The following is a 12128-nucleotide window of genomic DNA, read 5'->3' on the forward strand; positions in this document are numbered from 1 at the left end:
ATTTCAGATTGCTAAACTCCAGAGTCAGGGGGAAAAAAAAAAAGCGGGGAGGAGGTGGAAAGCCACACCCCGCGGCGCCCGCGAATTTCCCCAGGAGCCGACGGTGGCTCAGGCAGACGCGGCCGAGATGCGGGGCCCGGGGCTCCTGACCGCCGCCCACCTCGTGTGCGTGTGGACCGTGGTACTGGCCGCGGCCCCCGGGTAGGAGCGCGGGCGCGGGGCGCGCGCGGGGGGCGGGCGGGCGGACGGACGGGCGGGCGGGGGCGGCGGCCGTGCGGCCGCGGGTGGGAACCCGCCGCGCCGCGGCACTCCCTAGCCAGGCACCGGCCTGGAGGCTTGACCGCCTGTCGCCTCAGCGTGCTTCTCCACGGGACAGTTACTTTTTCCACCCGTGAAGTTGTTGAAGCGTCTCTCTGGCCGAAATTACTTTCTAGAGAGTCCTTCTAGTTTTAGTCCGTGTCGCCTCTGCCTTTTCCTCAAAGCAATTTTTTTTTTCTTCTCCCACACAGCGTGCCTTCTTCTCCTCAAGGCACATGATCTATTTTTTCCTAACTGTCCCAACTTCGGTATTGGCAAGGAGGGGCTGCGGCGACTGAAGTGGTTCAGGTGCAGACACTGCAGGAAGATAACTAATGAGACAAGCCGCATAATGGAAAGTGCCCCACTCCTAAAGGGTTTTGCAGTTGAGCCTTAACCCCTGGCTTGGGCGGAGAAAGTGCTGTTTTTGCCGACTTAAATGCCCTGCTACACCTGGGCATTTTACCACTGGCAGTTTAATTTCAGATGGTGTCTTTCAATCAGTGGTATTTGTTAGATGATGTTTTCTGGGGCAGATGCCCAAGGATGAAAGTTTGAATAAAACCCGCAAAGTGTGTGTGCGCGCGCGTGGGTGTTTAAGCCAAGAAAAAAAAATCACACTGGGATGAGGTTGTCTGTAAAGGAGAAGCTTAGAGGCTTATAACTTTGCCACTAACTTCTGCATGCCACAGTGTATGCCATCCTGTGCTGTTTGTGGCTTATAAAATGGAAATAACACATGCCCTCCTCTAGTGTACAGGAATTACTGCATTAAAATTGATTTATGGGATTTCTTGTTTCCATAGCATTTCAGTGCAGTTGCTAAATGGAGCAGTGGGAGCAATACAGGGATAATTGCAACAATTGGAACTGACACAGTATGAAGGGTCTATCTCACTGTCTGTGAAATTTGAGGATTGGAAAAGAATGAAGATATAAAGATAAGAAATTGTATTTTTCTCTTGTTGGGAACTCTTTAGGCCTAGGTTTCTGGTGACAGCCCCAGGGGTCATTAGGCCTGGAGGAAATGTGACTGTTGGGGTAGAGCTTCTGGAACACAGCCCCTCCCAGGTCACTGTGAAGGTGGAGGTCATCAAGATGGCAGCCAACCTCACGGTCTCTGTCCTGGAAGCAGAGGGAGTCTTTGAAAAAGGTAAGATAAACAGCACAGAGTCTTACCCTTCTGTAGTAATAATTGGAGTATGTTAATAAAGCCATGTGCTAGGGTGGGTAACAGAGAAACCCCAGAGTTGCAGTGTTTTATGTAGTACACTTTTAATTTTTGCTCCTGTGAAGTCTAAAATGGTGTTCTTGTATGCTCTTCCAAGAGACCCAGGTTCCTTCCACTTTGTGGCTCCCTCATCAACATGTGGCTTCTGAGACTTCAGGGAAAGAGCACTGAGTTTCTCATGTGGGAGGTTTTTATGGGATAGGCCTAGAAGTGGCTCATTATCAATTCTGTTCCTCTTGTGATGGCCACGTGGAGCTGCAAACGAAGCTAGGAAATGTAGGCCGGTGACTGCCCAGAAGAGGAAATGGGCAAACTTAATAGTCTGACACAAAACCGTATTTATATAGCTTACATAAGCCATATGCAACTGTGTTTCTTTATATTTACCGAGTGCTAAGGATGTTAATAAATAGGCTTGTGGAAAGGAAAAGAGCTACACAATGTTAAAGTCCAGTTTTATGGAATATTTCTTAATTTTTAAAGTACAGGGGAAAATGATATAAATGTGGGAGCCATTTGTAAAAGAACCCACTTCCCTTAAGTTTGGATTCTAATCTGGTTTAGGGTTAAATTGGCTCAGTGAATGTCTTCTTTTTCGATTCTAAGGGAAAAATAATTTTGGGGGTAAATACCTTAGCTTTTTTTCCATTAAAATGAACCTTTATAGTATTTTTTTTTTTCTAATTGAAAGAGAAATATATGCTCAGTGCTTACAACCTGATAAACCATCCTGGAAGTAAAGGAAATAAGCAAAGATCACCCATAATCCTAACCACCTAACTATAAGCACAATTAACTGGAATCATGTTTAGATGTTTAGTCAGAGGGCAGAAATTGAGGTATCAATGCCTATAATGTTAAGAGTTATCTTAAAAAATTAATTTAAGGGCACATAATTAAGAGTGGAAGGGATTTCACAATAGTTCATTATATTAATGTTTATCCTCTACCATCATAGAGAACTTAACACTATCGTGAAAGGAGATAAAATCAAAGTTTATCTATATCTCCACCAGAAGTTGACTGACTAGGTGGGTAAGTTTGGGATAGAAGTCAGCAAGAAGTGGTGTGTACAGGGGCCAAGCCACTTTGTCTTTCACAGGAGAAATGTAAGGAAAGGAAGGTGAGAGGCCTTGTTTCCCTGGAGAGGAAATGTAGATTAGGGCTAAAGATCTGAGATTGTCTTAGCACCAGTTGCATGATCTCCTGCAGTAACCTAACTGTTCCGAGCCTCAGTTTCCTCATTTATAAAATGGGGATGATGAAACTTACTTCCCAGGGCAGGTGTAAAGTGAAAGTCAGTGTCTAGCATCTATTGGGAATTCAGTAAACAGCAGTTAATATTATAGGTAGTAATACTGAAGAAGATGCAGGAAGCATTATTTCCTTTTTATACGGGAGGAGACCTCTGTTTTTGTTATTGAATTATTATTTCTTTTTTTTTTTTTTTAATTTTTTTTTTTTTAACGTTTTTATTTATTTTTGAGACAGAGACAGAGCATGAATGGGGGAGGGGCAGAGAGAGAGGGAGACACAGAATCGGAAACAGGCTCCAGGCTCTGAGCCATCAGCCCAGAGCCCGATGCGGGGCTCGAACTCACGGACCGTGAGATCGTGACCTGAGCCGAAGTCGGACGCTTAACCGACTGAGCCACCCAGGCGCCCCTGAATTATTATTTCTGAAAATGAATGAATCCTGGTCTTATGATAATGGCTAAAGAAAATATTGAAATACTAAGTCAGGGCGGATAATATTTCATGTAGTTCCACATTCATTATTTACTAACTAAAATTTATCATCTTGGCTCTACTAGTGTGGCAGTTTTACTGCAATGCAGAGGTCCAGAATAACATGGATGATTTTAATAAATGTTTGGGCTTTGCTGAGATGTTTGCATGCTCTTATTTTAGAATTTCTACTGCATTATCTTTTCTGCAATCTCCTTTATCAGGCTCTTTTCTTTTTTTCTGCAAATAGTACCAACACTGTGGTGGGGGGAAGGGGATATTGTGGCTCGTTTTTAAACTTTATTCTTAGATTTTTCTTTTGGGAAGAGAGTTGGTCATATGCCTCTGGGAAGGCTAATGTGCTCAAGACTGCATCAGACAACACTGTCCTGAGAGCAGAATGGATCTTTGAAAAAGAGAGAGAGAAAATGTACCTCTTTCAATGGGTGTTTTTTGACTCTGTTGACGTACAGTTTCATTGAAAATACCATTTCTGGGAGTACTCTCTCTCTTTCAAAGGAGAATGTTACTCTGTTATCAGAGGCTATGAGTCATTGTTCTCAAAGCAGATGCTTCCTGTAATGTTAGGACTTAAGGACCATGACTTTTTTTTTTTATTTGACTTCTCCAGTTGGAGCAGTACATAGACAAATGAGCATTTTAAATCAGTGCATCTTCGACATCCAGAGATCCTCCTAGGATTCAGTGTTTTCTCCCTTGCCACATAAACACAAACACATAAATACACCTTAGGTCTGATTATTTCATCACTTTCTTATGAGGGCCTCCAGGAAAAGGTTGGTTCTAATAAAGATTCATCTTCCAGCAGAACTGGGTAAGGAGGGGGGACTATTTCTGGGTGGCTGTTTCTAACAGTCTTGGTGTTTTTAGAAATTCCTGGGGCAGAGCAGTGTTCCAGCATAACCAGAATGCATTTGTAACCTAATTCGTGTCAGAAAGGATAATAGCTAAAGGATTCACATTGCAGAATATGCCTTAAAAAAGGGATGGATGAAACAGGTGAAAGGGATTAAGAATACACTTAATCTTGATGAGCACTGGGTAATATATGGAACTGTTGAATCACTACACTGTACGCCTGAAATGAATATAACACTGTCTGTTAGCTACACTGGAATTAAAATTTTAAAAATGGAAAAGATAGAAATAAAATTTAAAAAAGTCAGGAAAGTATGGATTGTCCTTAAGGAAGAGTTCATTTATTTGTTTGACAGATACAGGGAAAATTTTATTTACATTTCCATCCTTGAGGCCAGCAGCATTGATTACATTAGAGTTAGCTTATTCATTTTTAAATATATTAATTCTACATTTATTGGGATCAATTATGAGGTTTTTTGGGTGAACAATGGCCCTTTAGCATAAGTATTTCTACTAAGCTTTGTGGCATTCTGTACAGGTGTATTAATTCCTCTTCAGTGGTGAGATTCAGACATTGAAGTGTGCTGGTCATTATCCCTGCCACTACCCTACCGTACCCTACCATCACCACCACCACCACCACCGCAGCCCTCATGGCCACCGTCATCATCATCCTCTTTATAGTGAAAAGAGCTAAGTTCATAGTCTTCCATTGCATAAAATAGTTAAGTGGACATAATTGACAAAACATGGTAAAAATTCAGCAGGTCGTAATTACCAGAGGAGAGAAGATGGAGTAGCTTTTGGTATTTGAAATCAAATCAGACTCTACGTTGGGTGGAGAGTGAGTCTGTCAATTTATTTCTTCCCTTCTTGGTTTTTATCTTTTCCTTTGGTGTGATGTTACCCTGGAGTTCATGCCAAATCAAGAAAAAAAGTTTAAGAACACTTGAACTCATGGGTCAGATATGATAACTGTCCTCTCACCTGTGAAGGCATATGGAATGATTGAATTATTTTTTAATGTCCTAGAAATCATTCTTTCTGCTTTATTCCCCTTCTCTTTCCACAGTTTCAGATGGTCATTTGTAAACTTTCAGTGTTTCTCTTGAGTGAGGTTTGCCTCAAATAATAACCAATACACCCTTTCCCCTTATTAATGAATTCCCTGTTGATGGTTTTACATAAACCTGATTTAAGAAAAAAACCTAAACAGAAAATGTCAGTGGAAACCTTGGCTGTTCTGTAGGGCATCTTGTGCTACAGTGAGAATTCATTGTTTATTTATTTATGGTGCCAAGCCTACTTCTGTCTTCCCATTGAGGCATTGGCATGAGACTTACTCTATGAGTGTAACCATATTATTTATTATTGCTTTTTCTTTTTGCTTTAAAATCTTGGAGAGTTAATGGGGTGTTTACTTCCTATTTTTTAAAAGTTAAAAATTCTTGGGGTTCCTGGGTGGCTCAAGTCAGTTGGGCATCCGACTTCAGCTCAGGTCATGATCTCGCAGTTTGTGAGTTCAAGCCCTGCGTAGGGCTCTGTGTTGACAGCTCAGAGCCTGGAGCCTGCTTTGGATTCTGTGTCTCCCTCTCTTTCTGCCCCTCCCCTGCTCATGCTCTGTCTCTCTCTCTCTCCTTCAAAAATAAATAAACATTAGAAAAAAAAAGTTAAAAATTCTTCTTTGTCCTTTATTGTCTTTCTCACATTGATGATAGGGTGTTTTATTTTCTATCTTGATCCAGGTAAGGGTGGGAAATCAATATTTCTCAAATTTGAGATATTAGCTGAAAAAATTAAAAACAAAAAATCATCCAATTCAGTTTGGATGGGCTTTCTGGTGGATACAAAGCTCCTGAGTGTACGTTTCATGGCTTGTAGATCAAAATCAGTCCCACGGTTTTTATGAGAGTAGATTAATTAGTGTGTGGGCAGGTCTCCCAGGGCAGGTTTTCACAGGAAGCTTTGCCAGTAGAACTCAGTCTGAACTTGTAGTTTTGTGAGAATTATTTTTAAAGGGTGTGGACTCTTCATTCACATGTCTTTACTATTGTGTGATATGTATTTATACGTATATATATATATACACAAATATATATATGTGTGTGAGTATGTACGTGGTGCCAGAGGATAAAGGACCATAGTGTAATCACGATGTGGTTAGACTCTGAAGCCAGGCTACCTGAATGACCTTCCATTAGTGATTGTATGTGGTCAGTCATGATCTCACCAGGCTTCAGTTTTATTATATGAAGAATAGTGGTTCCTGCCTTATGCAATTACATGGTTATTGTATGGATTAAGTGAGATAACATGTTTATAGCACTTAACACATAGGAATTATTCAAGAAAATGGTAGCTATTGTTATTAAAAGTGAATAGCAACAATCATGACAGGCAATTATTAATCATCAGTTGGGATGATCTTGAACTGGGAACTCTATAAAAGGCACATCACTAGGAGGAACTGGGAAGAGATTTAACATATTAAATACTGAGTTTCCTTACAGTGCCAGGGACTTAATGCACAATACTTCAATAACCTTGTGACGAAGGCACTATTATTTTCATTTTAGAGATGAAGAAACTGAGGCTAAGAGAGGAGAAATAACTTTCTGGAGTTAACAGGGTAAATAGTAAAGCTTGACTTTGAAGTCGGTTCTGTTGGTTCTGAATTTGCAGATTTATACTGCCTGAAAAAACATGGCATATTTTTTGTTTGCCTTACTTTGGGGTATTGGTGCAATGTTGTATCAGTCACCTTGCTGTAAAATTATTGTCGTGTTTGTGTGTGGTGATTTAGTCCTGGATCTAATGAAATCTAATCTGGATCTGAAGAATCACAATGAAATGCTAGCTCTCCACCTAATTTACTTGGAGCTTCACAGAATTTTGGATCTGGATGGGACCTCTGAGATAAGCCAATTCATAAATTATTCAGTCAGCAATTTGTGGCTGAGGAGACTAAGGCATGGTGTTTGGTGATTTGACCAAGAGTTGAAAACATCACAGGCCCCCAGATTTTCAGTCCAGTGCTATTTCCATTATACTCTAGGAAATTTTCCTAACACATGGAGAGCTCTGCGGAAGGCCTAACATATGGAGAACTGTGTGTGAGACCTAGGGTGTATTTGCAAATGTTGATTTTCCTGATATGGAAGAAAATAAGGCTAGCTAAGGAGTTTTAAAATGCTTACCTGCATATTTGTGCAAGTTTCTTATTTCAGCTCAAGGTGGAGTTGCTCTTTATGGACTAATGGTTCTACATGGGGTGGGGGTGGGGCTAGGAGCCTCGTAGATCTTTCTAACACTAAATCCTGTGGCTTTCTCCAAGTGTGAGTTGTATTTATTAGAAATGCAGACTCAGGGTGCCTGGCTGGTTCAGCTGGTGGAGCATGTGACTCTTGATGTCGGGGTTGTGGGTTTGAGCCCCGTGTTGGGTATAGAGATTACCTGAAAATAAAGTCTTGAAAAAAAAAAGTAGACTCATGTCCACTCCTTCAAGACATTGGTAAGGTCCAGGAATCTAAACTTTATGTTAAGCAGTCATCACAACTGATTAAAATGAGAATTAAAATGAGAATGACTCATCTTCAGCATCTCACGAATTGCTTCTGACCAAGTAAGTGCTGGAAAGCCTGAGGGTGAGAGACATGCCCTTGCAAGTCTAGGATGATTCATGGCTGGCTGAGAGAAGTCTCCTTCTAGACTTCGTATTTGCTTTCAAGCAACCCCCATCCCTAAGCATTGGGGTTCATTTTATGCGGTAGAGAAGCATATTTTGGGGTTTGATTATGAATCAGTGACTGAGTGAAGCTGAAAGTGAACATACTGATTCTTCAAACTCCAAGTTAAACATGTGCTGCTTCTCTTCTAACACGAAATGAGTCACTCCTCCAGTGACTCACGGACGGGTTGTGGTGGAAATAGAAATCAGATCCTGTAAGAATTTGGGCTGGGTTACCGTTTGATCCTTTATGTTGTAAAGAGGACTTTACAATGCTGAAACCAGTTGTTTGCCCGATGACATTTCCCCCCCATAAATTTATTATTTATCGGTTATTTGCTCTATCTGAGTGTGAATGAATGGGGGCGATTGGGGAATAAGAGGAAGGAAGGATTAGAGGAGGTTCAGAGACTCCAGAAGGATAACATAACATATAATATTTAAAATGCAGAAGGCTGGAGAATTTTTATTTCTTTTTTGTATAAAAAATTCAATGTGGTTTGTAAATAGTACTTCTTGTGTGTGACCCTGTGTCCTGTACCATTACCTTTTACATCCAGAGCTATACAAATGCCCATTCATAAATGTTCTACTTCTGCTGATATATTTGGCATTTAGTGGGAACAGTCATTTCACATACTAGGGGAGGGAAGGGTGTGCTGGAGGAAAGAGCTGATGGCTGGGAGTGGTAGTCATGGGGAGATAGAGGTTTGTGTGTCTGTTTTCTGAAAAGATGCTACATTCTGCTTTAAAGTTTAGGGAGACATCCAGGGGGAGATGTACAGCAGATAGTTTTGAAATTGCAGCTAGGGAGAGAGTTTAAGGCATTGTTTTCACAGAGGCAGACAATATTCGAAGTCTTGGTGGGAACATGTAAGATGCACAAGAGAGACAAAACCTATGGAACAAGACTGATGATAGAAGCTTGGAAGAAGGAAAATAAATCAATGAAATGGACAAACAGTGAGCAGCCAGAGACTGGGATAGATTGAAGATGGTAAGATGTTTCAGAAGCCAAGGGAAGAAAGTTACAAAAAAGGAAAGTTTTAATAGTCCCAACTGTCCCAGAAGGTCAGAGAAGAAAAGACAAACACAGAAAAAAAAAAAAACATTGGTGATCTTCAAGTGAATGGTTTTAAGTTGAATCAAAAGCCTAGTTTTAAGTAACAAAAGGGTGGTGAGAGAATATGAGGGTAGGCTACTCTTACCAAAGTTTGATGGTTTAAAGGAGAGAGGTAGATGGTCTTTTAAAATGTACAGTAGAGAGGTAAAAGTGGTGGCTGCAAAAGGGGACGGGTGGATAATTCATGGATAAGAAATGGTGGGATCAGGATCAGGAGCACAGGTAAGTGGATTAATCATTAAAAAAAAAAACACTTGTACTTTTTGTTTTGATGCAAGAAAGAGATAAGGAAAGAAATATTTTGAGGGATGAACTTGAGATGAGGAATAAAATTGAAATACAGTTTTAGGAAAACCTGCCTCTAAATTGTACACATCTGGTCATCTCTTCATAGGAAGTGGGGATATACATTATAAGTAGTGGCCTATTGGAGAAAGAAGTGCAGAATTGGAGATATTTGCTGGTGGTGTCCAAATGGGCCCCTGCTGGATTGTGGGATGTTGGAATGCAAGGGCTGATACTTGTATTGCTATTGGGGGAGGGAGCACAGGAGAATGAAGAGAAAGGGGTATTTATGGTGGTAGTATGCTTTACTTGAAGCTCGAAGGGATGGGGTAGTTATTTTATTATTGCCATGAGGTTGTCAGTGTGAGTAAGAAGTGGAATTGTAATATATCATCTCTTGGTCTGGGCTAAGATGATCATCATACCAAAGGTGCAATGTCAAAACTTGACAATCAGAAGGAAATTATAGTGGGTCTGGTCTTGCCGTATGTCTTGCATTCTTCATTTCTCTTAGGAAAATTCCATGACTTGACTTTCTTCCTTTGAAAGGATGAGGGTGAAATTGGCCAAAGAAAATTTGATGGGGGGAGTTGGGTAGGGAGGTAGTGGGCAGGTCCTTGGGTCTTTAGTTCTGAAGAAAATGGCTCATGAATTAATCTAAAAACCAGAGTGGTAAAGAGTTTGGACACAAATAAGGAGTTATGTTTTTTAAGAGTACTTGATAGCTGTTGGTAGCAGGGCAATATTGGGAGTTTATATTTATGAAAATGTAGCTGGCAGAAATGATTTAATATGATAAATTTAAGTTTCGCTGAAATTCTTGTTAAATCTTCTCAGGAATATGGTTAAGACAGGGCATTACTATTTAGAGAATTCCAAATATTTATTAGGCATCAAATTGTACATGGCACAGTATTGGGTAGGGTAAATATTTGTCTCCTCAAGGGGAAGCAAAGTAGGTTTCGTTTCATGTGCCATCTTGAGTTGATGGTAGAGGCTGCTTGGAGTGTCGTATTGATGGTTTCAAGGTCAAGTCTGGGTTCACTGGAATAGAGTGGATGGATTAGCTGTGTCTGCCCTGGGCATGAGAAGGGGGAGTATGGTATGAATGTTGCAAATGAATGTTGGGTTGAAGAGGGATGGTCTTCTGCAGGGCTACATAGGGGCTTGAGGTAATGACAATGCAGATAAGAGCTGAAAGGTGAGAGTGGGTGTGTTCAAATACTAACACAAGAGTGTACTAAGCTACAGAGGAGGGGCAGGGACGAAACCTGAGATTTCGTTTGGACTAATATTTTGGAAGTGATAGCCAGGTCTGTTCTGTATAGTTTGGGAGACACAGTGGGTCAGAGTGGGGGCTCTGGAACCACACTGGAATTGAACCCTGTGCACTACCTTTTACTACCTAAGTGGCCTTGGGCAAGTCACTTCATTTCATCTAATCTCGGTTTCTTTATTTGAATGATGGCAATAATAACAATACCTACCTTAGGGCATTGGTGTGAGTATTACATGAAACAGTGCTTCAGAGCCGCATTGTGCAATGTGGTAGCCACGAGCCACACGTGAGTTTTGAGTGCTTAAAATGTGGGTTGTGTGAGATGGCCTGCAAGTATGAAATAAATACTGGATTTTGAATACTTCATACCAAAAAGTGCAACAAAACTGATAATTGTTTTAAACTGATAAATTTTTAATATTGATTACACGTTCAGTGATAATATTTGGGTACATTGGGTTAAATAAAATATGTCATTAAAATTAATTTTACCCATTTCTTTTTTTCTTTTTTAGTGCACTTCTTTAGAACATTTATCATAGTGTCTGGCTAAACACTGGAGAATGTTAGCTGGCTAAACATGCTAAACACTGGAGAATGTTAGCTGTGTCGTACCCAGCATTTCCTAGTATCAGATGTTAGTACCAATGCCACCCTTCTGAGCACATGCTGTGGCATCAGGCCAGGTCTCTGTTGAAGGCACTTTGAATTTTTTTTAAGTTTACTTATTCATTTTGGTGGGGGAGGGGCAGAGAGAGGGAGAGAGAGAATCCCAAGCAAGCTCTGCTTGCCAGTGCAGAGCCGGCTGGGGCTCGGACTCATGAACATTGAGATCATGGCCCGAGTCGAAATCAAGAGCTGGACTTAACTGACTGAGCCACTGAGGCACTTCGATTCTGACTTCGAGTGGGCCTTATTTCTTATCCCTTGAGAAAGGAGGAAATCTCCCTAAAAGGAGCATTATACCATAGGGGTTCAGTAAACTTTTTCTGTAAAAGGCCAGATGGTAAACATGATAGGCTCTGCTGCCTTATGGTTTATGTTGTTTGTCTTTGTAGAGGCAAAGTAGCTATAGACTGCATAATAAATGAGTGTCCTCATGGAACTTTATGGCCACTGAATTTGGAATTCATATAATTTTCATGTGTCATGAAATATTACTCTGTTTCTTTTTCCGGCTATTTACAAATGCAAAACCATTTTTGGTTCACAAACTGTATGAAAGTGGGTGTGGGCAACATTTGGCCCATGGACTGTAGTTTGCTAACCCTGATATCAAAAGTGCCCTGTACATTTAGTAGCCCAGAGTCTTGTGTGACTCTTGGTTTTTCATATGTATCGCACCTAACATTTAGTTTATACTGTACCATTTTATTTATTTTACTTTTAGTGGGTTTTGTTCGACCTGTTTATACTCAGTGGTCTAAATGGAACAAAACATAATTTATGAAACTCGTGTTTATTGAGATGTTTGTAAGTAAGGAGAGGCAGGAGAGAAAAAAAAATTAAAAGGGTGTATATGGGACCAAAAGAGATTTGCTTTGTTTTGTTTTACTAGAAATGCTTGTCTTTTCTG

General features: G+C 40.6%; 1 protein-coding gene across 1 annotated transcript in view; it reads left to right on the forward strand.

The window, feature by feature from the left end:
• Positions 1 to 12128, forward strand: part of CD109 (CD109 molecule) — a 136072-nt gene continuing 123944 nt past the window's right edge. The window contains exons 1-2 of the mRNA XM_030315851.2: positions 1 to 201; positions 1278 to 1450. Coding sequence (XP_030171711.1) covers positions 128 to 201; positions 1278 to 1450 — 247 coding nt within the window. The 5' untranslated portion in view covers positions 1 to 127. The remainder of the gene's footprint in view (positions 202 to 1277; positions 1451 to 12128) is intronic.

Source organism: Lynx canadensis, chromosome B2, assembly GCF_007474595.2.
Source record: "Lynx canadensis isolate LIC74 chromosome B2, mLynCan4.pri.v2, whole genome shotgun sequence".
Taxonomy (NCBI): Eukaryota; Metazoa; Chordata; class Mammalia; order Carnivora; family Felidae; genus Lynx; species Lynx canadensis.